General features: G+C 46.2%; 2 protein-coding genes across 4 annotated transcripts in view; both read left to right on the top strand.

Annotated features, from left to right (window-relative positions):
• The window catches only part of NCAPH (non-SMC condensin I complex subunit H), a 33,575-nt gene extending 21,171 nt beyond the window's left edge, over window positions 1–12,404 (top strand). For 2 of the 3 annotated variants that reach the window (XM_027033659.2, XM_053200984.1), the window contains exons 11-18: window positions 4–110; window positions 1,005–1,127; window positions 3,718–3,828; window positions 5,023–5,205; window positions 5,853–5,966; window positions 8,153–8,244; window positions 8,582–8,657; window positions 11,878–12,404. In XM_027033659.2, coding sequence (XP_026889460.1) covers window positions 4–110; window positions 1,005–1,127; window positions 3,718–3,828; window positions 5,023–5,205; window positions 5,853–5,966; window positions 8,153–8,244; window positions 8,582–8,657; window positions 11,878–11,937 — 866 coding nt within the window. In that variant the 3' untranslated portion in view covers window positions 11,938–12,404. The remainder of the gene's footprint in view (window positions 1–3; window positions 111–1,004; window positions 1,128–3,717; window positions 3,829–5,022; window positions 5,206–5,852; window positions 5,967–8,152; window positions 8,245–8,581; window positions 8,658–11,877) is intronic. The other variant, XM_015073449.3, reaches the window with a different exon arrangement.
• A 9,995-nt stretch (window positions 12,405–22,399) lies between these two features.
• SNRNP200 (small nuclear ribonucleoprotein U5 subunit 200) overlaps window positions 22,400–26,184 on the top strand; it is a 29,166-nt gene continuing 25,381 nt past the window's right edge. Inside the window, exons 1-3 of the mRNA XM_015073448.3 lie at window positions 22,400–22,583; window positions 23,096–23,259; window positions 25,369–25,540. Of these exons, the coding sequence (XP_014928934.1) occupies window positions 22,539–22,583; window positions 23,096–23,259; window positions 25,369–25,540 (381 nt within the window). The 5' untranslated portion in view covers window positions 22,400–22,538. The remainder of the gene's footprint in view (window positions 22,584–23,095; window positions 23,260–25,368; window positions 25,541–26,184) is intronic.

The following is a 26,184-nucleotide window of genomic DNA, read 5'->3' as shown; positions in this document are numbered from 1 at the left end:
CAGATGATGCTGCCTCCAAATCAGAAAACAAGAAGAAGAATACAAAGAAAGATTTTGAAATTGACTTTGATGATGATATTGACTTTGACATATATTTTCGAAAAACAAAGGTTTGTGCTAGATTTATTAGCATATGTGCTTTCTTAAATTACTCTTTTTACTCTTCTTTCTTTTCAGATGTGATTTTTTTTTTAATTTTTCTTTTTTTTTTTTTTTTTTTTTTTTTTTTTTAGTATTTATTTATTTTGAGAGAGACAGAAACAGAATGCGAGTGGGTTAGGGGCAGAGAGAGAGGGAGACACAGAATCCAAAGCAGGCTCCAGCTCCAAGCTGTCAGCACAGAGCCCGATGCGGGGCTCAAACTCATGGGCTGTGAGATAATGGCCTGAGCCGAAGTCAGACGCTCAACCGACTGAGCCACCCAGGCACCCCTAGATGTGATTTTTGTTTTAAGTTTATTATTTTGAGAGAGAGAGAGCACGAGTGTATGTGAGCAAGAGAAGGGCAGAGGGAGGGAGGGAGGGAGGGAGGGAGGGAGAGAGAGAGAGAGAGAGAGAGAGAGAGAGAGAGAGAGAATCCCAAGCAGGCTCCGTGCTGTCAGCATGAAGCCCAATGCAGGACTCAAACTCACAAACGGCGACATCCTGCCTTGAGCCGAAATCAAGAGTTGGACACTTAACCAACAGCCACCCAGATGCCCCACAGATGTGATTTTTTAAACAATTAATTACAAATACAAGTTTTAGAGTAAATAGATGGTTTCATTCTCCCTCAGTCTCTAGAGGAATTGAGAAAAAACCCCGAACTCAGTGGCAGATAGAATCAGGTTTAGAATATGAATAATGTCTAGCAAAATCACTCTTTCACATGGAACTGGGAATTCTGACAGTAGACTAGTGCTGCCCAAATCCTTTCCAAGCTCCTTAAAAATATATATATATATATATATGTTTTGAACATTCTTATTAAAGATGCCTAAAAACTTTTTTTTTTTTTTTTAATAGGCTGCTACTATTCTGACCAAATCCACTTTGGAGAATCAGAATTGGAGAGCTACCACTCTTCCTACGGATTTCCTCTATGAGACTGATAATCTTGTCCAGCTGCATCTCAAACCAGGAACCAGGGTAAGACCAGGATAAGACTGTTCTTGGTTCGTTCAGGCTGCTGCTGTTGTCTAACCTGCTGATAGCATCAGAGGTATCGGATGATGGGTAGTGTGACTGTCAGACAGTGCCTTTAAGGAAAAGGAGAGAGCGAGAGGAGAGATGTGTGTTAGCCCAGGGCAGTTACTGGAAGACGCAGTGGGAATAGCAGAGCTAAAGGGAAAGCTTATGGGATAGATGCACACCAAAGATTTGAAATACATCAGTTGGTTAGACCTCCAGATGGACACTGAGCCCTACACGCTGAAATGCTAGGGTGATAAACAATCTTTTGTTGAGGTTCTTACAAGATGTTAGTTATTGCTTGATTCTCTACTTTCTCGTTGAGGTGGTGGATTCACTAGGCAGATGCTGTCCCCAGTCCACGTTGCCTTCCTCATGGTCAGGGTGTGGACGGGGTGTAGACTGTGACATGAGGGGTGATGTAGGTGCCAGTGTCTGACTGTGCAGTCCTCAGGGAGTTCTCCAGTGCTGCGCAACCTTCCTGGCTCCTCTGTTAAGATGAGCACTCCAGACCACTTGGTGCTGTACCTAGTCGCCGTTCGCTTCATCTGCCTGTGGTTCTTCTGGTGATGCTGGTAGCAAGCGCATGTCACTGTTGCCAGGGTAACCAGTCAGTGGTTCAAGCTAGGTTTCATTTATCTAGACCCCCGTTCATTTGCATTCCTGGTGGTTCTAGTCTTGTGGCGTCATATACACAAACTGTCTTCAGTTTCCTCTTCCTTATTTTGCCTCTTTCTGTACAAGACCGTAATGATATGTATACAGCTCCCCCAAATCACTGATATCTCACATTGTGTTTTTATAAACCAACAGTAATTTATTTTCCTTTTTAATCAACACTGTTTACTTAATAGAAATACTCTTAAAAGTGCAGAAAGAGATACAAAACCGCAGTACGAGAGAGTATGGCTATGGTCAGTATTGGTAAGATGCTAGTGCCCTCGTTCTGATCAGAAAGTGGAACCCTGTGGCGGAAGAGCAGGATGGTAGGACACTTCTCAAACCTTGCCCAGCCTGGAGCTGCTCTCTGTGGCCACAAGCCACCCCCTTTTCCCTCAAGCCCTTATTGTGAGCATTTGAAGATTGTGGCCTTCGGTGGGAATTTGCATATTCAGATGTTAAGGTGGTAGAACAAAGTCATTGAGACCTTGCATTCCAGGGGGTGGTTTTTTGTTTTTGTTTTATGATTGTCTCTTATAGAAGAAAGAACTTTTGCTTCTGATTGTCCATGGGAACAAATTCACTGTGTGTGGTAGGGCAGCCAGGCAGCAGGAGCTGGAGATCCCTGACCTTCCCAGCAGAGTTACACTGGGAAAATGACTGTTAAGCTCTGGAAACCCTGGAAATTAGATGCTGGATTAATAAGCACTATTTGGTTAGAGACTATACAGATCAACCACCCATCCAGTTTAATATCTTGCAAGGGGATTCTAATAGCAACCGCTGTCATATTCCCTTCCTGAAACACTTTTTGTAGACTGTGGACAATTTAGAGTGTGCCTCGAGGAGAGTATCCTAAATGGAGAGAGATTTAGAAATAGTGTTATAGGAGGAACAGTGGAAGAAAGTAGACAATAAATGCCTATTGTTGAATATTATTTTTGGATTTGTATTATAAAAACATTGTGAAGGGTTGTTTTGGCTGCTTTTGGGTATAGAGTTGTATTAAAATACTCAGTATGCTTTGTAAACTACATACCTTCAGCCTCATGTCCTTCTCCCCAGAGAAACCCCTCAGGCAAAAATCACTGGTCTAACGATCAGCAAATATCTGAAGGGCTGTGGTCACAGGCATTCCCAAAGGAGGAGGCAGACTTGTTCTCTGAGGCTCTGGAAGGCAGAACAAGGACCCTGTGTGTAACAACAGGGAAAAAAGCTGGATGTTTCTTATGATTGTCCCAGAAATGAGACAGGCTGCCTGTGAATTAAAATTGTGAATGGGTTTTCTCAGAATTGCTCCAGCAGCAACCAAGTTGACTTCTTTTCAGATAGCTTTAGGCAGTTTTGTTTTTAATGAAGAAACCCTTTCCAATAAAGTTGTGCACAGACCTAATTGCACACCAGCTCTCTGGTTTATTTGGGTTGGATGGAGTCTCCAAGCCCTGCTGCCCCAGGGCTTGCTCTAGAACGGAGCTGTGCAGTTGAAGTTGTCAGGATTAAGATGACTTTTCAGGGCCCTTAGAACTCTAAAATTCTATAATTCTATTTTTTTTTTAATTTTTTTTTTTTTTTTTTTTACATTTTTATTGTTGAGAGACAGAGAGAGACAGAGTATGAGCAGGGAAGGGGAAGAGAGAGAGGGAGACACAGAATCTGAAGCAAGTTCCAGGCTCTGGGCTGTCAGCACAGAGCCCACGGCTCGAACTCACGAACCGTGAGATCATGACCTGAGATGAACTCAGACGCTTAACTGGCTAAGCCACCCAGGCACCCCTAAAATTCTATAATTCTAGGAGATTGATCATAAGAACTAAGGTTATTGTCCATCTTAGTTTAGAGATGCTTTCCTAGAAATTGCTTTCTACTGTTATTCTTTCCTTCATTCTAGTTACTTAAGATGGCCCAAGGCCAGAGGGCAGGAACTGAACATTATGAAGAAATTGGAGACTATGATTACAACAACCCTAACGACACCTCCAACTTTTGCCCTGGATTACAGGTAAAGGAGAGAAGGGCTCTGTCCTCTCTTCTAAGCGGAAGAGCCTTCTTTCCTATATGGTAGAAAGCTGCAGGAAATTCTAAATGAGGTGGGGAGTTTGTGGCTGCCTGCCCTGCCCCAGGCATCAGGGAATGAGCAAAGCAGAGGAAACAGCCAACACCTTGGCCTGCTTTGCCGCCAGTCCTACATGCGGAAACGAATGATCATACTCCAATAAACCAGTCAATATCTTTAGCCTGTGCAAAGCACTTATCTTGGCTATTTTGGGATTTCAAAGGAAAATACTCTTCCTGCTCTGAGGAGCTAGTATTTCGGCTAGGGAGACAGAGCACATAGACATGTGAAGATGGTGTGATCTGATAGGCAAAAAGTCTATGGGGTAGATTCAGGAGACCAGGCTTCTAGCTCTGATTTTGGTTCTTACATTGCAAACTTATACAAGCTACTCCCCAAATTTAGATCTAGGTTTAGGCTAAATAATCTCAGTATTCCTATTGTGAGTCCACTAATGAGATAGCAAATGTAAATAACAGAAAGGGGGAAAATATTAAGCCTCATCTGTGTCCCTGTAGGGAGAGGGACAAGAACTGCGGAATAGTTTGTTCATCTTACCATCTTACGTGGAGAATTGCGTTGTTACATTTTAGTGAAAATCCAGACCTCTTGAGTGCTTCTCAAACTTTCCGGGTGTTTAAGAATCACCCTAAAAAAGAATCACTGCTAAAAACAAGTCCTGGGTCCCAGCCCAGAAATCTGATCCATTCCTGCTGGCCTTGGTCCAAGAATGAATTTTTCATGGCTCCCGGACAGGAATCCTGTGGCCAGCTGGAGATCCCTGGCGACTCTTGTGCTCACAGTGGGTGAGGGATGTGGGTCAGATCTCCAGTGTTTCAAGAATGCTTTCTATAAAATGAAATCTTAAGTTGGCCTGAAGCCAAAGGTGATACTGGCAGTTGTGATTATTGAATTCCTTTTAACTTGCTCTAGAGGTCTTAGTTAACAGAAGCTTTCCTCTTAGGGTTTATGTATAACAGGAAGATAAGTAGAGGCACCTAGAAGTCCATCATAGGCTTGACTCACACAATGAACTCTCAGGTGCTCTGCTCTTGATGTGTAAATACAGTCTTTTTCAAGGATACTTCTAAGCCTCTCAGACAGCTTCTGCCAAACTTGAAGAACTGTTTTCTTGCCCAGGCTGCTGACAGTGATTATGAAGAGTCGGATGATTTATTTGTGGGACCAGTTGGGACCTTTGACCTTACATCTTGCCATCCACCTAAAACAACACAAGAGAATGATGATATCCCTGAAGTCCAAGGATTGGACATCACCACTTATGGGGAGTCGAATCTGGTAGCTGAACCTCAGAAGGTAGAGGTGAAAGCTGAGAATTATATTGTTTGCCTGAGATCTATTTAATTTGCCTCCTATATGAGAGTCATATTGGTCTGGGCTTGATTTTTTTTTTTTTCCCCTCCATTTTAAGTCGTTGCTCTCTAAGTGGCTGACTCTTAAGTAGGGCTGTGTTGGGAATGAGCTGATGCTAATTAAGTAGGTGTAGAACTAGTCATCTCTCCAGAGATTGTGATAAACCATATAACTAGGAACAAAGTGGTAAAGTATGTGAATGAAGGCTGCAGGCGGGGAAAATCGGTTTCTGTGCTGATTGCGTGAGGCTAGCTATTTGTCTCTGGAAAATCTTGGCCAGATTCAATTTGTATTAAATTATCACGCATTAAGCATCTGTCCCATACCAAGTGACAGGCTTGGTGATTTCATATATATTTGATTGACCTATGTCTCTTTCCAGGTTAGTCTTAATGTAGATTATACTTGATCAACAAGAAATTAGGTTAAAGGAAGGGACTCTATTTTGGTATATCCAAAGGAAGTTCTAGAACTCCTTGGATTAAACCAAACTAGATTCTTTATTTGAACTCCAGACTTTTGATTTTACAATGGGTTGATGGTAAATGTTTTTTTTTTATTTTACTTAGTTTTACTTGGTTATATATCTATTGCAGGTAAATAAAATTGAAATTCATTATGCCAAAACTGCCAAAAAGATGGACATGAAGAAGTTGAAGCAAAGCATGTGGAGTTTGCTGACAGAGTTCTCCAAGCATGCAGACGCGGAGGTAACATGTTCTGCCTACTCTCTAGGTGCCCGGCATGTGGGAGGGGAATAGCTCATGGTTAAGGCTCTAAGATCAATGGCGTGAATTCAGAAAGCATTCATTCAGAAATACAAAGAAACTTCACACCTTCTGAAAGAGAAATGAACCAAGTATATGAACATGCAAGTCACACGAAAGGCGATGCAGATGGTAAACTAGTGCACGTGACATTATTCAGCCTTGCTGGTAATCAAAAAATACAGATGAAAGCATTTTAGGCTCCTTTAAAATAGCAACTTTAGCAGTTCAACAATTTTTTCAGTACAGAGTTGAGGAAAAGCTTGGAGCATTTACTCACTGCTGGTGCAATTTAAGTTGATAAATGACCCTTTTGGAAAGCAAATTCTAACATCTCAGGTGCCATAAAATGTTTAAGCCCTTTGATCTAATACTTCTTGATTTGGGAAATATAATCAAAGTAGGAAAATAGTTACAAACAATTTTGTCAAATTGTCTCTTTCTCCTTCAGAACAAGGTGAAACCTTGACTGACTCTTTCCAACTAAATGGAACTCTCAGTTAACCAGAATCCTTCCATCCTCTCTATTGGACCGCTAATGCTCAGGCAATGTTCTGAGCTTTCCAAACCCAACCCGTTCTCCTATACCTTCTCCTGTTGGCTGAGAAGTGAAAATCATGCTTTGACTGAGGACCCTGAGTTGTGTAGTCCTACATATCAGCTAAGGCTCCGATCATATGCCTAAAACTGAATAGGATGCAAATGTAAGGGAAATGCGCTTTTTACAAAGTAGAAAAGGGGTGGGGTGCCTGGGTAGCTCAGTCGGTTAAGTGTCCGACTTTGGCTCAGGTTATGATCTCACAGCTTATGAGTTTGAGCCCCGCATCAGGCTCTGTGATGACAGCTCAGTGACCGGAGCCTGCTTTGGATTCTGTGTCTCCCTCTTTCTCTGCCCCTCTCCCGCTCACACTCTGTCTCTGTCTCTCTCTCAAAAATAAATAATAAAACATCTTAAAAAATTAAAAATAAAAAAAAGTAACAAAGGGGTTCTACGTAAACTTTGAGTTTATTTATTTATATATTTATTTTGAAGATTTGTTTATTTTTTAAAGGTTTTTTTTTTTTTTTTTTTTTTTAGCGTTTATTTATTTTTGAAAGAGAGAGACAGAGCACAAGCTGGGAAGGGGCAGAGAGAGAGACACACACAGAAGCAGGCTCCAGGCTGTGAACTGTCAGCACAGAGCCTGCTGCGGGGCTGGAACTCACAGAGATCATGACCTGAGCCAAAGTCGGATGCTTAACTGATTGAGCCACCCAGACGCCCCTAAAGATTTATTTTATTTTTAGAGAGACAGCACGCGACCAGGGACGGGGGGTGGGGGGAAGGAGGGAGAATGAGAGAGGGAGGGAGGGAGAGAGGGAGTATCTTAAGCAGGCTCCATGCTCAGCACAGAGCCCGATGTGGGGCTTGATCCCACAACCCTGGGATCATGACCTGAGCCAAAATTGAGTTGGACACTCAACTGACTGCGCCACTCAGGCACCCCAAACTTTGAATTTAAACAACTTAGAATACCCTCTACTCCAAGGATTATGGTTAACTAAGAACTTATTCTTTTTTAAAAAGTCTTTTATCACGAAAATACTCAAACATATTAGTAGAGAGAGAATAGTATAGTGAACACCTACTTCTGATAACTATCACTGTTTTATGTATACTGTCACCCATCCTGTCCTGCCTCCCCATCCCACCCACCATGTACACATTCTGAATTATTGTAACACAAATACGAGACATGATATCCTTTGACAACTGCTTGCCGTATGGATTACGGATTCTGTGCTACCCTTGGCTGCGTTAGGCCAGTTGAAACTATAAATGATCATGGCTTTTGTTGGTTTGTGTTTTTTTTCCTCAGAGAAAACTAGAAGACTTTTTGCAGTTTTTCCTTTACTGGGATTACATTGACATTGACATCAACATTTACCATCACTTGGTAGTCAGTGTCCTGGTGCAGGGCTAAGGAATGGAGTCCCCTTATGGGTCCCTTTTCTTTAAGATGTAACTTAGAAAATGTGGTTTCATTCAGATGTAGACTTTTTGGAGATACACTCTTTAGGTTCATGTTGCTTTCTCGAAAGTGAACTGGTCCTACAGATCGGAGTTGTCAATATCCTTCTTCTGTTAGACAAACCACAGTGAAACTGGAAAAGAAGGGGACATGGGAAAGGTGGCTGATGAGAAGATGCTCAGCGGGCTCACAAAGGACCTGCAGAAGAGGTGCGTGCCAGTGACCGCAGGGCTGACAGACCCTTTGCACACGCTCTGCTCTTTTAATACTTGGGGCAGTTTTTCTGTGTCTTCTTTGCATTGTGAAATGAGTTAATATAGACCAACTTTTAAAAAGGCATTTTTCTGCACCATTGGCTGGAATGGGACAAGTGATATTTTATTTCCAAATGAGAAACTAGAAGAACCTGCTTATAAAATGCATCTGAAATATTTCTTTGTTTCTGCTTAGTTTGTTCACTGGACATGTGTATTCATACTTGATGAAAGAGCCTTTGTTCCTAGAACTGCAGTGACCCAGCTAAATACTTGCCTCTTTGTTTTATAGCTTGCCTCCCCTCATGGCTCAGAACCTCTCTATACCTCTGGCCTTTGCCTGTCTCCTACATTTAGCCAATGAAAAGGTAGGTAAGCATGGTAAGCATGCTGGTAAGCATGGGAGTATTCTTTGTTCATAGCAACCTGTTTGAGCTCTTAATTAGATCTCTCACGGGCAACCTCATAAGACATCTTAAATACAGTGACTTATGCAGTACTTTCAACCCAGAGGATTAACCATGCACTTAGAAGTAACTTAGAAAAAGGCCACTGGGTGTGATTAGCAATGAAAATAATGAGGAGGACCCAACTGGGGAAATTTTTAGGTGCTGAATTGTGATCTGTCAGTTCCCAACTTTAAAACATAAAGTGCTTTTGTATTTTGGGGTGTCGGAGGCTTTAAAGGGCAAATCCTGCCGGTGCCAAAGTCAAGACACATGGAGATGTGGTGGAGGACGGAGGGCCAGGTGAGGATGAAAGGAAAATTGATGCAGGGAGAGGATAGTGAGACATGGAGGCCATGGCCAGCAGGGCTGCACCACCAACAATGCCAGGCTCCGCAGTGTGCCACGCCAGTCAGCAGAACTGAGCAGCTGTGGCACAGTCACCAGAAGAGCGGGCAGGGACCCATCTTCCCAAGAGTGTGGTGGCAGCTACCCAGGAGGCAGCCCGGTGAGGTAGCCAGCAACAAGCCCCAACAAGTGGCACTGCGTGAGGCTTTGTACCCTTTGTATCCTTTCGTGTCCTTAGGCAGCTGGTCCCTCACGTAGACTTTGGCTCTTGAAGTAGAGCATCACTAGGGTTGGGCGTGCCTCGCTGCTATCGTGCACCACAGCTGTGGATTCTAACCTCCTCCAAGACCGGAACCCTGCCCCAGAGCCGAGAGTGTGGCGCCTGTCTGAACGCTGAAGAGTGGTTTGAGAGGATTGATAAGATTGCACTGGAATGCCAGCAAAAATGGGGTGCTGCAGAAGCACCCAGGATTTCCTGTGTGCCAGTGCCTGACCTCTGGCCTCGTAATTAAAATGACGCAATGATGATCGGCTGTTTCGCGGCTCTGGGCTTGCTTGGACCGACTGCTGGGCCCGAAGGCGAGAGGTTCCCTTGCAGGATGACCCGTGTAGGATAGCCTTCAGCCTATCCACGTGGACCTCCCACTGGGAGTCAGGGACCACGTTTTCTCTTTCGGAGGTCATGACCTCACTGAAGAAGAAGAAAGTGTCCATTTGGCAGAAGCTAGTTTTGAGGCTGTGCGGGGAAGAGATGTGGAAGAGCCAGTGAGCCAGGACAGGTGCTGCCTGTGTGCACCTACGGTGCTGACTGTTGGGCCCGGGCGTTCACTACTGAGGCGTGAACAGAGCAACCCAGCTTAGCTTCTGACGGGAAGAGCTTATACATTAGAGCCACCGTGGTTGATTGTTGACCCAGGAACACTGAACTCACATGGCTGCTGGGTGAAAGGTAGTAAGCAGCAGTGGCTGACTGGAGAGGTCATGTGCCCTGTTCAGAAGTCCTGAAGACAAGGCCAGGGGACACACAGCCCCATCCGTGGTTGTGGGAGATGGCAGTGAGAATGGCTCCGTGTGATTCTTGACATGTTCCAACTTATCCAATGTCAGAAGCAAACTACATGAAGAAAGAATAACTAGGAGGAAAAAAAAAACCAAAAAGATATTATCATCCTGACAAGAAATCCACAAATGGCTCTGAGGAGGATTCCCCATCTGAAGAGGAGGGCACACAAGCCATCCATCTGTCTGACATTCAGAAGTGTGACTGTAAAGCTGTTCTGGGGGAGGCCTGGAACCTCACACCATCTTTACAGACGTAGGTGCTGGTGAACTCTCCCTCTGGGTGTGTTCTCCTAGTACACACAGGCTCCTAAAGCACAGGGTGCCCCCAAAGCTCAGAAACCCTCATCTTGAGTCCAAATTGAGAATGTTACTGATTTCACTCAATTGCACCAGTCTGAGAATCGGTGGTGCCCTGGGCTGTGTGTCTCTGCAGAAGCCTGCCTCTTCCCTGTGAGAGAGCGGCTGTATGATCTACACTCGGTTCCCAAATAGACCGGGCCGAGGAAACCCTGCTAAAAAGCATCGGTGATTTTGTGGCCTCACTGAGGCACATAATGCTCTGGCTCCAGCACTGCGCTGCTTCCCCCAACAGCAGGGCCGGGATTGTTGTGCTGTGATCGAGTGTGTCTTTAGGGGCCCAGAGCGCTCAGCATTTAAAGGATGGGGAGATGGCACCAGACCAGAAACTCTTGGGCTAAGCGCCGAGGGAGGCCATTGCTGGGTCTTGGCTTTGGGCTGTTTCAGAAGATTTGACTGTAACATTGACCCTGTCAGTTACCATGATAGTCTGCAGGGGTCTGTGGTAACTCAGTTTAGAACCACCAAGAGAATTTCACAACGCTTAATACCAGAACATGACTCTCTTGTGGCCTTCTTTCTCCCTGTCTTTCCCATCTGGACTCTTCATCAGCCACTCTGGGAATGAGCTCCCCTGAGAAGTGCGACGGGGCTTGGGGTGCAGTGGTGGACGCTGGGTCTCTTCTACCTCTGTGGGCCTGAGTGTCAATATGGTGTGACTGATTAGCCAAACCTAAACCGCTTCTGGAACCTGAGTTGTAGAAGTCACACTTCAGGGGGGTATGACTTCAGCTTTCCATCGTTAGCAGTACAGGAAGGTGCACCAGAAAGGGTGGTGTGGTTGCTGAGTGCCAGCACATCGTGCCTGCCTCCAGTGCCAAGTGAGGGGAGGTATGCTTGTGGTGAGCTTAGGCAAGACAGGCCTCTGGCAATTGTTTGGTCCTAAAGGAAACAAGTGCCTGGGATTGGTGGGGAATTCATGGGGTGGGAGAGTGGGGGTGTTAGGTGGGGGAAGAGCTGAGAGGTAGGGAAAGGCCTGAGCAGATGGAGCGAGGGGGCTGTCACGGCCGTCCTCAAGGATGAGGTTATGGGGCAGGGAGGGGGAGGGCCTGGACAAGGCCACACATGGACAGGGTTAACAAGCATGTGTTGTGTCTCCTGGTGGCTTCCCCATCCGCTTTTCGTTCCTTCCAGAGCAAATAGCTTAGCTCTTGGGCCCGTTACAGAGAGAGGTTGTTGCAGGAACCAGCACCAGGAAGTCTTTCTTTTTGCCTTTTTTCCCCTGCAGTTGGCAAGGATTTGCAATTAGCTTTATTATGCAAGTGATATTTGCTATAACATAATTTTCTTACAATCATGGGACTAAGTTCATTCTTTGTAGTCACCACCCTGTTACCTTGATTAGAATCTGTTCATGTGTTTGATCTTCCTTCAGAATCTAAAGCTGGAAGGAACTGAGGACCTTTCCGACATTCTTGTGAGGCAAGGGGATTGAGTTTGCCCGAGAAGAGTTGGCAGAAAGGGGCTCATCGCTTCTTCGGTGACCAGGACGTCCCCACTCTGGGTGCTGCAAGTGTGGCAGGCCTGTGGCAAGGCTGTAGCCCACTACCAAAGTGCCAGGTTTTTTATCTGTTGCTCTTCCCTTCTCTTCCTCACGGTCTGGGAACCAGCACCCTGAAGCTCTTTGATTAAAGTTTCCTGCCCTGTGGTGACCACAGGGAGGAGATGGTGAGGGCACTGTTCTTGATTATGAAAACCTATATCCATGTTTTGAATTCATGTCTAGTTTTTGCCTCCTCAGTTGATCTTTGTTTTTTTCCACACTTTTGTAAAAAATTATTTCCCAGTAGGCACTGGTTGTCTTTAAACAGCTGTCTAAGCCATGTACATAAGATACATTGTCTGTGCACTTACAAATGTATATATGTTATGTCTGCTTAAATAAAATCATTCTGAATCATATGCTTGACAAAATATTTGACTATCTTCTAGGTAAGTTTTAGAGCTGGTGTTTTCCCTTACGGGGGTTGCAGTCTTGTTAGCTTGATGAGGTACCTGTGTGTCAGTAAAGGCAGGAAACACTTAAGGGCTGAGAAGATTGGTCTTGTAACGGTAGTGGAGAAAGAAACCACTGGCTGGAGGTTCAGATTTCCAGATTGGGTCCATTGGGCCTATGAATTCTGCTGGAGGGTGACGGTGGTAAAAATTGCTAGCCTTTGTTAAGCGGCTACCTCCTGTGGATTACTTCACTCAGCCTTCTTAGCATCTCTGTGAGGAACATAGTTTCATCACTCACCTCTTACAGAGGAGAAATAGGTACTTGAAGGTAAAGGAACCTGCCTAAGGGCAGACAGCTGTCAGAGACTGATCTTGAACTAATGTGCTTCTTAGAGTCTGTTCTTAGCCACTGGTACTATATGCTGCTCAGATCACAGGCTCTGCCTGTAGACATTGATCCAAGTAATTCTCTCCTTGGCAGGTCCTCCGTCTATCAGAGCACCCTGTCACCACTCACTGGGTAAATAGAGATCTTGGATGTTAGATCAGAAGCAGTGAGGTATTTGATTGGCGATAGCTCTTGATAATAAAGAACTTATTTCTAAGCCAAAAACCACACAAAACACACCCCAGAACGTGCTTCCCAAATCGTGTCCAAAAAATGTTACCTGTCTGCCACATTGAGAGGGTAGACTTGTGAACATGTGTTAGAGGAAAAGGCGGTGATGCTGAGTGAGGATCCCTGTCCTGCTGGGGCTGAAGCCCCCCCATGCCTTTCCCCTGCCAGGTGAGCGCTGCCTCTCCTGCTCTGCTCTTACTTCTGGGAGTGCAACCAGCCAAGCCCGTACACTCCTCTCTAGTCCTGTTTCCCAGGGATGATTCTGTTCAGTAAAGCAAGGAAGAGCCTGTGTTTGTTCGTCTGCACATTAGGTGTACCACATGCACTGCTCATAGCTGACTAGAGAAGCAAAGTGCTCCCCTGGGCTCCAGTCACCAAGCTGCCTCGGATTCTTCCAACAGTGCTGAGTTCATCACATTTTATTCTTTTTGATAAAAATGATTTATGACATGGGGTGCCTGGGTGGCTCAGCATCCTACTTTGGCTCAGGTCATGATCTTGCGGTTCGTGGGTTCGAGCCCCACATTGGGCTCTGTGCTGGCAGCTCGGAGCCTGGAGCTTGCTTTGGATTCTGTGTCTCCCTCTCTCCTTGCCCCTTCCTCATTCATAGGGCTTCTCTCTCAAAAAAAAAAAAAATTCTGAAGGAAAAGGCGATTTCATTTGCATACCTTTGTAAGATTTCCATATGCACAAAGTCTCAGAGGGAAAAAAAACCTTTGTCAGGTTAAATGGGACGGTGCTGCATTTGTGTCTCTGTCATAGGCCACGTAGTACCTCTCTCAGTAGGTTGATATCTCAACACTGTTCATTCTGGATTAAGTGTCTCTTCTTGCTTATGATGTCCTTGCACCCTCTCTGCAATGATAATTCAGACTACGAGGAGCTGTGGTGAGGGGTGGGGTGGTGGTCGCATTTCCAATGAAGATAAACTTCCTCTGTCCTTTGGGGATGCCTGAACGGAAAGTTTCCTTCTGGAGCTCTGCTAAACAAGATATTTTTTTTTACTTCCCCAGGAAGGAAATAGAACAGTTTCCCAATTTTCCCTGCTTGTCAGGAGGCTCTGGGAGCAAGCTGTTCCAGATCTTCTGAGTCCGAGTGCAGAGTACTTTTTCATAACAGAAATCGTTTCCCTAACATTAGAGATTGTTTTTCCTGGATAAGCATGAGTGGAGTTCATTTACAACTGGGTTTTCCAAAGTGAGATCTGGTCACAGTTCCTTAGGAATTAAAAATCCTGCAGAATCAGAGGAGGAGGAGGAGGCCATTCCCTGGAAGGAAACACTAAGGCATCAGAATGCCCTCCCTCTTCCTGCTGAAGGTGCGATCAGGACACAAAAACAATGGAGGAGAGTCCTCCTGTGGCAGGAGGAAATGCAGCCAGTGTGGAAAAGACAGATGAAGCCACCGAGGCTGAAATGCTCAGCCTCACCAGTGGGGGTGTCCTGGGCAAAAATACGCGAGAACTACTCCTTTGCCAAAATGGAAGCCCCGTTTGGGAAACCATCCCCTCTTCTTACGGATGAATAGGAACACTGAATTCAGGATATTGCCTTAAAAGTGTCCCTCTGGGTTGCAGTCACCTCCTGTAAAATATAGTTTCTGTAAAATAAAGATGGGAGTTGTAACAGGATCTAGTCAGGAGACAGAAACCTAGAACATGAATAAAGAACTTACTATAAAGAACTGTTTGCTAGTATATAGGGCATCTAAAGTAGCAACTGCTAGAAGCAACCAGCAGCCCCAGGGCTGGGAAGACAAAAGGACCAAAGGAAAACTTCGAAGAGGGCTCTGCAGAGCAGAAACTGGCCCCTGAGGAAGGGTGCTGCCCGGCTAACGATGGTGTCTAAGGGGGACATGGCGAAGCTGGTGCTGGGTGCTGGAAGATCGGTGGGTCGCTACTGACGTGAGGAAGCACCGCTGGGTGATGCTCACAGGATCAGGAAGCGGACAGGAAGGAGCGAGTCCTTTTTTCTACAGCCCTGCAGTCTCCTTCAAGTGCCTCCCGTTGGCATAACCTGGCTGGGAGTGGCTGGCAAAGCAGAAATGGAGCTTGCAGAGTGGCACAGAATAGAGGGTGGGTTGGAGCTGAGGGATTGATGAGGGAGCGTGGGGGGCAGGCTGAGGGCAAAATACAAGCTAACAGCACCCCCATCACAGGTGGAATGTGTGTGATAGTCCTCGGACACGCCCGGTTACCCAAGAACAAAGGAAGGGGGTTTAAGTGCTTGCCATAATGATGTGGGAAACTAAGGCAAATGTAAAATTAAATTTCCTTACTGCCTGTAGCCCATTGACAAGTCCTTAGGACCAGCAGATTGACCTCCTCTAGGAACTCAGCTGCCTCGATGACGACACTATGCTAGGGGCAAAAGAGAACCTTGGCTTAACATTATCCCAACCTTGAGGATCCTGTTAAGTCTACTGCCTTTATCTCAACTGCCCCAAGATATATGCTGGCAATCATACTCCAAGCTTATGGCCCCCCCCATATACATCTGAAGGGTCTTATGCCTGAGGTTTTACTAAAAGGTAATAAATGGTGTTTCCCTAGCAACAGCGAGCCCCTCAAGGTCCTGGAAACCTTGCTTCCCAAATACCTTAGAGACTTACTCTATCCCTGACCCCCTCCCAACCTGAGGGTATATAATGAGTTATCCGTCACAACCCCATGCAGCTCTTCCTGCCCATAGGTCCTGTCCCTGTGCTTTAATAAAGTCACCTCTTTGCACCAAGGATGTCTTCGAGAATTCTTTCTTGGCCGTCGGCTCCGGATCACCCCACTGTCACCCCCAGATTTCATCAGGATGATTACCTCAGACCTGGCACAGGGTAGGTCTCATCTCTAAGGATTCTAGAATCCTTCCTTCATGCTTCTCTTTGAAATAGGCTTTATTTATATTTGTTCACCTATTTCGGTGAGATACTGGTAAATGTTCAACTGACCCTGAAGGTGAAGCCCAGGGAGGCCTTGAGGAAGAGGTGGCGGCCGTCTGCCTTGAAGGGTTGAGACCTGCCATAGGTGTTCCAGGCTGACAAGGGACGCAGGGATGTGGAGTGAGGGGTGTGCGGTGTGGCAGGTGCTACTGAGACTGAAGGATAAAACAGAAGCAATGTCCCCAAATTGGAGTAAAAATGTCAACAGCTGGAAAAGAATGGAGAGGACTTAGGAGGGTCGCTAGGTAGGTCCCACATATGACAATTTGGGGGCCCAGAAAGAACAGAGAAAATCTTTTTTTTTTTTTTTTTTTTATAATTTATTTTTATTTTTTTTGAGCCAGAGAGACAGAGAATGAGCAGGGGAGGAGCAGAGAGAGAGGGAGACACAGAATCCGAAGCGGGCTCCAGGCTCTGAGCTGTCAGCACAGAGCCCGACGCGGGGCTCGAACTCACGAACGGTGAGATCATGACCTGAGCCAAAGTCGGTCGCCCAACCGACGGAGCCACCCAGGCGCCCCATGGATCACGCGATGTTTAAAAGATAACAGAACAACCCTCACACGTACCCCTTTCCAAGAAGCTGTACTGGTCCACACCAAGACCCTGCTAGGTGCCCAAGAGCCCTGAACCCCGTGCTTCTAGGCCTCCTTTGTGGCCTTGCCCACTCACTGCTGGCGTGGCCCCATAGATGCTCAGGGGAGTCGAGGCCAGCCTCTGATGCAGACATTCTGCTTTGACCTTCTGATGCCTCCATCTACTGGGACCAGATTGCCCTTTCTTTGCACAGTGGGGTATGATGTTTGCTATTCATTTTCTTAAAACTGAGCAATACGTTGTTGAGAGATCCTACGTAACTAGTAAGACTACGAAGAAAAGCAAGAGAATGGCTAATATAAAAGTCAGGGAAGGGGTTACCTCTGGTGGAGAGAGGGGGAGAGGAGCACGTGGAGAGGAGCCCCAAGCGGCTTCTGAGGTACCAGTGTGATGGGGCACACTGGTATGCTTTCGTTGCCCATCTCCTCGGCACATGGGTCTCTGGCAGGAATCAGCATTCCAAGCCTTCTTCACTCAGCCTGCCCTCCGCTGCTGGTGTCTGTCCCTGGGAAGAGCTTGCACTTGGCGATGCTCCTCATCCTGGGCCCAGTCACAAGCGCCTGGCAAGTACTGCGTCCGTGCTGAAGGCCACGGTGCTTCAGGAAAAAGTGACTGGGGCTTGGGATCTGGCTTTCGTCCCAACCAGCAGTCCGGGGCTTGGAGAGATGAATGGGCACGGACTTAGAGCTGCCAAAATGAAAGAAAATCAGGGCCCAGAGAGGAAGATGGGCAAGAATGCAGCAACATGCAGTGCAGGTATGTTCTGTGTCTCCCTTTATCCCTCTCATTCATTCATTCATTCATTTTTTTTCATTCATTCATTTTTAAGTTTATGTAAGTAATCTCTACACCCAGCGTGGGGCTTGGATTCACAACCCTGAGATCAAGAGCTGCATGCTCTTCTGACTGAGCCAGCCAGGCCTCCCCGTGCTTTCTTTTAAAAGAAATTTCTGCTCTGCAATGGGAATTGGAGGGAATGGGATGGTAGGGAAGGGAAAGCCTAGCAGAGGTACTGCCCAGTACAAGCAGGAGAGTCAGCTTTGCTACACGAGTCTGTCCTCCATCTGTGGCAGAAGCCAGTCCTCAAAACTGCAGGCCACCAGCTGCCTCGTTAGGAATGGATCCATCACAGAACCAGTATGAGCCACGCCTTGACATATGACGACTGCCTATGTTTGTATATAGTTAGGACATCATTTCATTTCTGAACAAGCAACTTGCGCATCACATGAGTTCTCAGGAAGCCCTGCAAATAAGTCACCTGGTGAGGTCACATGCTTGGCCTGACAATGTGGCCCCAAACACAGAACATTCTGGCACAGCCACCCAACCTACAACCGTGCTACTGGATGCACCTGATCCTGGCAAACTGTTATCTTCTTTGTGGGGGGGCTAGAGTCTAGGAAAGAGCCGACAGTCATTCGGAACCAAGTTTGCTGTGTGGCAGGGCCATCAGGTAAGACCATGTATAGTAAAGCAAGGATATGACAAAAAAAAAAAAAATGAGACCATTCGCCTGTGTTCGAGTCACAAACTCCCTCCAAACACAAAGTACTTCATAAATGCTTTTGAGAAATGCAGCTGTGTTGGACAACACTTGATCCTTTCTACTTCCTGGTGGAGTTCTAGGTGCCCAGCAAGCCTACGGTAGGTAAGACGATCTCTGTTCCACAAGTGATGCCTAAGATTGCACAGCTGGTAAGGGGGGATGCTGGGATTTGAACCCCAGCAGTCTGACACAAGAGTCCATGCTTTTAATCACCACATCAAACTGCCTCTTGGTTAATGCGAGGGCATTGCTTCCTAAGGTGAAGACCTGGAAAGGCAGCTGATCCTGTTGAGAAACATACACCAGATAAATTAATTAGAAAATAAATTATGTCACTACATGGTTAAATCTTACGTGCATCTGCATATAATATCTGTCTTGTTGCTGATACAGCCCTGGAACCTAGCGTGGTGAATGGCACATAGGACACAATAAAATTTTGCTGAATGAAGAAGTGAATGAATGGAGTAGTTCAAAAGTGTGCGTTACTGGGTTACTGTTCTAGGCACATGGGATTTACTGAATCCCTTCTCCACATAAGACACTGTTTTACCGGAGTCGTTTAATTTAGCCTCACTCAAACCCTATAATGTGAATGTTCAATCCTGGGTCAGGAGGCATTTCACTACCTAATACGCAAGTTACCGGGAGCTTTTGGGCAACCCAGCACTCCTCTTTCCCAACCCAAGAGTTCAGGCAACCTAACAGCCTCCTGGATACACCAAAGACAATCACCAAGTGCCTTTGAATTTCACTCGCACTTCTAACATTTCATTACCCCTGCTGGTGGAACCCCCATCAGGCACACCTAACCTCTTGCTCTGCCTTCTTCAATGGCCTCCCAGCTCTACTCCCTGTCTCTTGTCTCCCCTACATCCCACTCTCCCACCTACACATTGCCTAGTACTGTGAGAATGACCTTCCTCATACCCAGCTCTGTGAGGAAGCCCCTGTGCAGAGGGTCTGGAATGAGACAGGCTGGCTTTGAGGCAGGTGAGGCCAGGCAAGTCAGTTATCTTCCCTGGGCCTTGATTTCTTCATTGGTAAAATGGGGGAAATAAATATATCTAATAGGGCTGTATGGGGATTAAATGAGACCACGTATGCTAAAGTGGCACTTTATAAGTGCTTACCACATGATACACGGTAGGGGTTTTTTTGCTTTTTTTTTTTTTTTTTTTTGCTTAATCTAAATGTTAGTCTCTCTAATCAAACACCTGCTATACAGATGCAAAAACAAACATAACCCTCCCAAACCGGAAATCTGTATGGCTTCCTATCGTCTCCAAGAATAAAGAAAAAGCTCTTTACAATGGCATTATTTTTTCAAGAGATTCTGAATTATATCTATCCAAATTATTACACTGTTTCATTCCTCACATTTGGACTTCATTCATCTGAATTGTTCTTAACAGTTCCTAGAATATGTCCCTGTCTACCTACCTTCCTACTTATGCTGCTTCTGTATGCCCTTGAAATCTCCCTCACTCCCTGGCGCTACTGAAATCCTAGCCGTCCTTTACAGCTGCAAATTCTTGCTCATTCTCTCCAATCAGAAGGGACTTCTCTGATTTCTCACAATGCCCCCTTGTGACACTGACTGCAGTCAGCTTTTTTTTTTTTCTTTTTTCTTTTTTTCTTCTGAGATGGAAGTTGATTGGATACACTGCAAGGGAGCAGTGGGCAGGAGAGCAAAGGAGAGACTGTCTGCCAGGAGGCAGTGTAGAGGGGGCTTTAGTTACAAGGGGGAAAGGTGAGGAGGTATGGGAGCATATGGACTTTTCCTTTTCTGGTACTTTACGCTAGGCTTTTTAATTGCGGTTACCGGTACATTTCATTTGTCCTGCAAGACTATGTAACTTCTCACAGGTTCTAAGTGCATCATTTTTCTCTGAGTCCCTAAAAGTGCTCACAAAGTTTAGCGCACATGTAATATTTGAGAGGTTAACTAAATGAAATAACACGTCTTAAGGTACAGAAATGCAGGGCCCAGGAGCCTGGGTAACCCCGTGTCCAGGCCTGGCGCTAGGGAGTAGTGAATTCTGAATCTCTGCAGAGAGGCAGCACGGTGGGGCACATACAGACTGGAAGACAGTTAAAGCTGAGCCCAATTTGGTAACGAACATCCCCCACAAGGGTCTGTGCATGTCAGGGTGCTCCTGGGTCCTTCAGCTTCCTGGGAATAATCCTGTTAAAAAATTTTTTTAAAAAACACCTTCACTGAGGGGTGCCTGGGTGGCTCAATTGGTTGAGTGTCTGACTTTGGCTCAGGTCATGAACTCGCAGTAGGTGAGTTTGAGCCCTGCGTTGGGCTCTGTGCTGACAACTCAGAGCCTGGAGTTTGCTTCAGATCTGTGTCTCTCTCTCTGCCCTTCCCTCACTCACACACATACACACACAGACACACACACACACACACACACACACACACACACACTCAAATAAATGTTAAAACAAACAGACAGACACCTTCACTGAGGGGCACCTGGGTGGCTCAGTCCGTTAAGCGTCTAACTCTTGGTTTTGGCTCATGGTTCATGAGTTCAAGCCCCGCATCAGGCTTCTTGAGGATGGTGTGGAACCTGCTTGGGATTCTCTCTCCTTCTCTCTCTCTGCCTCTCCCCTGCTCACTCTGTCTCTCAAAATAAATAAAAACTTAAAAAATGCAAAGCAGAATCCTTGAAATAGCAGCTTCTTTTGTGTCAGGTGGGTGACCCACAGGGTGGCCATAGAACAAAAGTCAGTCTTCAGGATTCAGATTTAAATAACCTTCAGTAAGCCCTCACCTTGATACATTCACTGGTGCTTTTAAACACACTACTTGATTTAATCACAACACTCATATGAGGAAAGTTTAATTGCCTCAATTTTAAGGATGACAAAATGAGGCTCACCCAGACAGACCAGGTAGCTACCTCAAAGTCACAATGCCACTGAGGAGCAGAGCTGCAGCAAGGACTTGACTGTCCCCTGGAAGTTAGACAAACAAGAACGTGGGCAGGGCTGCAAGCTACATGCAGAGCAGGGGGGCGGGGGGCATGCGTACCCTCTAAGGACAGCAAGTTGCTGACTAGCACTGGGCATGCAGGCCATGTAGGAATGTGGGTCTCATGTGGCCAGTATTCTGATTTCTCCATAGATGTTAAAAACCCAGATTTTTCATGAACTATCCCAATTTTTAAGTAAGGAGCCAACAGAGAGCCAAACAAAATACCCCTGCAGGGCAAATTTGGCCCAGGAGACTGCTATAGAGGATGAATGCCTTTTGCTTAATACCCATCTTCCCTTTCATTTCTCTTTCAAAAGCAAACAGACTCTAAGTGAGATAACCATTCAGTTATTAGTTGCCATTCCACAGGCGAGAATTGGTTCATTGTGGGTAAGAAGGCAGGAGTGCCTCCTGGCCCTGGGGCTTTGCCCTTGAGGAAGGAATTAAGTCACTGACTTCAAGGAGCTGTTCCTACCAAAAGGGCAGCTACCTTCACAATGTTCCTTGGGCTCTGCAAAAGAATGAGACAAGCATTTAGGAGCAAATAGAAGGCCCCAGCAGATCCAGAAGGAGGGTCTTGTAGGTAAGCATGGGTTTTAGGTGGGATGGGTGGGGGACAATTCTTCCAATCGTTAAAAACATAATTGAAACCCAAAGGGAAGATACCAGTAATTCACACGCGCGCGCACACACACAATTTTTTTTTAACGTTTATTATTGAGTGACAGAGCGTGAGTAGGGGAGGAGCAGAGAGAGAGGGAGTCGCATAATGTGAAGCAGGCTCCAGGCTGAGCTGTCAGCACAGAGCCCGACGCGGGACTTGAACTCACGAGCTGTGAGATCATGACCTCAGCAGAAGTCAGACTCTTAACCGACTGAGCCACCCAGACGCCACACACACACACACTCTTAAACCGCTCGCTGGGTGCTTCAGTTTCCTCAACCGGAAAAGGAGCTAATTAGGCCCTTCTTGCCAGTACAGCTTACAAGAGAGTGGCCAGAGTCAGGAAGAAGTGCGTAGAAAAGTTCTTGGGTTAGGCAGGCATACGTTTCGCGGTGATGTGAGGAGGCCGAAGGCCGCAGCCCGAGGCGGGAAGCCTACGGTGGGGGGGGGGGGGTCTTAAGTCCCAAGGGGTGGCTGGAACCGGAGTCTAGGGGTTCCGGGATTCGCCGCCCCGATTGCGCCGGCCACGCCAAGAAGGCCACGCGGGTAAGCGACACACTCCCTCCGGAGACACGCCCCACCCATACTTCCGGCGCGCGACCCGGAAGCGGAAAGGAGCCCGTCTCCGTGCCTGTCCTGTGCGTCAGTCCTGCGTCGCTGGGGCCGGGCGGGAGAGGAGAGCGACTGCGTTTGGTGAAGTGCGGTGAGGGGAGCTGAGCACTGAGACCCCCCCGGCAGCCGCGGCCATGGCGGATGTGACCGCCCGTAGCCTGCAGTACGAGTACAAGGCGGTGCGTGTGGGCTCGGGGGAGGGCCCGGGCTAGGGAGCCCAGTGGGGAGCGGGAGGCAAGTCAGAAGGCCTGCAGTTGAACCACGAAAGCGGAGAGGAAATCAGACCCGGGCTGAGGTGGGGGGTACAGGATGACACGAATAGCCCCACTAGGGTCTAGGGCGGGTGTTATGGGCTAAGAATTCTGCTAGGAGTGTTTGTTCCCTGTCCCCTCAGCGCTATATCCGCCCCCGTTTATTTCCCCCACCCAGCGAACCCAACGCTTTTCCCAGAGGTGGATTATTACGGGCAGTGTTAGGCACAAGGGTCGTTCCACTGATTTGATCGCTCTTTCCTCCCCCGCAGTCACATGGCGCTCTTTCATCTTAAGGAAAACCTCTTATTCCCGCTGTGCGTGTCGGCACTCAGTTGCTCCAGTTCTTACTAATTTTGGTATCATCAAAATTGTATTCCTGTGATACAACAAGTGGCCTTACTGGTGGCAGAGCTTTGATAGTATTTTGATGTTTTCAGAACTCGAATCTTGTCCTCCAAGCTGACCGCTCTCTCATTGACCGGACCCGCCGGGATGAACCCACAGGAGAGGTCCTGTCCCTGGTTGGGAAGCTGGAGGGCACCCGGATGGGAGATAAAGCTCAACGGACCAAACCACAGATGCAGGAGGAAAGAAGAGCCAAGTGAGTACCAGGGAGAAAATGATTTCTCTTCAGATCTAGAGTCCATCTTTGCTTGAGCATTTGACCAACTTTTTTGCTGAAATGTTTGGTGCAAGATGAGACACGGGGGCAATCAAACAACTTAGTGAAGGTAAAAATGGAACGTGAGACTTAACAGGGTCTTTGGCCTCAATCAGTGTACCTGAAGTGAGAAAACTTTTAGATCTTTTTCTAACGTATGTGTTTCTGGTCCATAGAGGGATCTTAATTTTCTCCACGATATTTTCAGGACCCTTGCTATTCTCTGTCTCAGTAACTCCTTTTCTTCCATTATGAACTTCCCACCCTTACTGCTTTCTTTTGCTGTTGACCACTTCCTACTTTTGTTGTTATAGATTAACGCTCAAGCATCCATAGTAAGAAAGACAGGTTTTTTGTTTCGTTTTGGGTTTTGTTGTGTGTGTTTTTGTTTTTTGTTTTTTGTTTTTTTTTTTTAACTTTTGAGGGGATATATATATAGAGAGAGACAGAGCGAGCATGTGCATGTGTGTGCGCAAGCAGGGGAAGAGCAGAGAGAATGGGAGACAGGATCTGAAGTGGGCTGTCCACTGATAGCATAGAGCCCGACATGGGGCTCAAACTCACAAACTGCGAGATCATGGCCTGAGCCAAAGTCGGGTGATTAACCCACTGAGTCACCTGGGCACCCTGGGGGATATATTTCAAAACTTAAAAATCATTGAACTTTACCTCATCTTTATGTTTTTTTTTGTTTATTTATTTATTTATTTAAAAAAATTTTTTTTTCAACGTTTTTATTTATTTTTGGGAAAGAGAGAGATAGAGCATGAACGGGGGAGGGGCAGAGAGAGAGGGAGACACAGAATCGGAAACAGGCTCCAGGCTCTGAGCCATCAGCCCAGAGCCTGACACGGGGCTCGAACTCACGGACCGCGAGATCGTGACCTGGCTGAAGTCGGACGCTTAACCGACTGCGCCACCCAGGCACCCCTATTTTTTTATTTTTGAGAGAGAGGGAGAGAGAGAGACAAAGTGAGCAGGTAAGGGGCAGAGAGAGAGAGGGAGACACAGAATCCGAGGCAGGTTCCAGGCTCTGAGCTGTCAGCACAGAGCCAGACACAAGGCTCGAACTCACAAACCGGAAGATCATGACCTGAGCTAAAATCAGACGCCCAACCACTGAGCTGCCCAGGCGCCCCTCATCCTTGTGTTTTGAAATCTCTGATCATCTCGGTCTCTTTTTCCTCTTCAATGATGAAACCTCAGTAATTCAGAGGCCCAGTTTTGATTAGTTATGTTTGTTTGTTTGTTTGTTTGTTTTAAGATTTAATTTTTGGGGTGCTTGGGTGGCTCAGTCAGTTAAGCCTCTGACTCTTGATTTCGGCTCAGGTCATGACCTCAAGGTTTCGTGAGTTTGAGCCCCGCATTGGGCTCCATGCTGATGGCATGGAGTCTGCTTGGGATTCTCTCTCTGTCCCTCCCCTGCTCATGCGTGCTCTCTTGCTCTCTTTTAAAAAAAAAAAAAAAAAAATTAAAAAAAATATTTTATTTTTAAGTAATCTTTACACCCAACATGGGGCTCTAACCCACAACCCCATGATCATGAGTTGCGTGCTTTCTACCAACTGAGCCAGCCAGGCACCCCTCGATTATTTACATTTGAAGTGAATAAAGACATCATGGTTTCTTTACCTTGCAGAGTATGGCTTCCTTTACAGATTTGTTATAATTTGTTGAGAATTAATGGTAGTTGATTCCTTTGGATCCTCAGTTTCTCTGGCCAGAAAAAGAAAATGTGTCTGAGGTGTGGCAAGTTGAAATTCGATTGTGGTGTTATGCCAACAACCCAAAAAGGGTTGTCCTTTCTCAAGTGAGTGAGGAGGCTGTCTCATTGCAACATTTAGTGTGTTTGGTGAGAGAATAACAGAGGATTCCCTTCTTGTTACTTTTTCCGCATAAACATGGCCAAGTGGGAATCATTTGCTGAGGTATAGATTCATATTTTTAAACATTACCTGTGTGCCATGAAGCTGAGGAGAGGAGGATAGGCTTGATTTAGTTTTGTCTTTGTGGGGAGATTCTACCTCTTCAATATCATGTGTTCATTAGGCGAAGAAAGCGTGATGAGGACCGACATGACATTAATAAGATGAAGGGTTATACTCTGCTCTCGGAGGGCATCGATGAGATGGTGGGCATCATCTATAAGCCCAAGACTAAAGAGACCCGGGAGACCTATGAGGTGCTACTCAGCTTCATCCAAGCTGCCCTTGGGGACCAGGTGAGGAAGCCAGAGGGTGAAACCATGTTTTTGGAGAGGGAGAGAATTGCAGCTGGGAAGTATCAGAAGAACCTTGACTGTGGATTTTTCTTTGTGGACGATAGCAGTTTGTGGAAGTGGCTAATACTTACTGAGCACTTGCTTTGTGTGGAACAGCACTTTACGTGTTTTCTCTTTTTCAGTCCTCTATGACATCAGCTCTATGACTAGGCCCTGTTAATATTTATTTTTCATTTTACAGGTGAGAGATACGAGGCAAAGAATAGTTAAGTAATTTTCCTACGTGATAGAGGTAGTATTTTTGCAGGGCCACCATAGGAGCCCAGATATTCTATATCTGAAATTTGTGCCCTTGAGCATTATATATGTGTGATTAGTTTAAGGGTCTTTATGCATCTCAGAGGCTCTGGTGAGGATAAAGAATTACCAAAAGTTTGGTGAGCTAGAGGAGCATTGAGGAGCGCCTCTGCCACCTGTAGAAATGTGCCAGACTTGTGGAATCTGGGTCCTACTTCTTAAGACCACCTACCTAATCTTTTTAAAAACAGATGGGTCTTCCTTCGGTTGTGGCATTTTTTATCAGTAGTGATGAAAGTAGTCAGAATCTGGTAGGCAAGGTTTAAAGAGGCATGGCTGTTCACATC

This window comes from Acinonyx jubatus, chromosome A3, assembly GCF_027475565.1.
Source record: "Acinonyx jubatus isolate Ajub_Pintada_27869175 chromosome A3, VMU_Ajub_asm_v1.0, whole genome shotgun sequence".
NCBI lineage: Eukaryota > Metazoa > Chordata > Mammalia > Carnivora > Felidae > Acinonyx > Acinonyx jubatus.
This window is presented reverse-complemented; position numbering and strand designations above follow the sequence as displayed.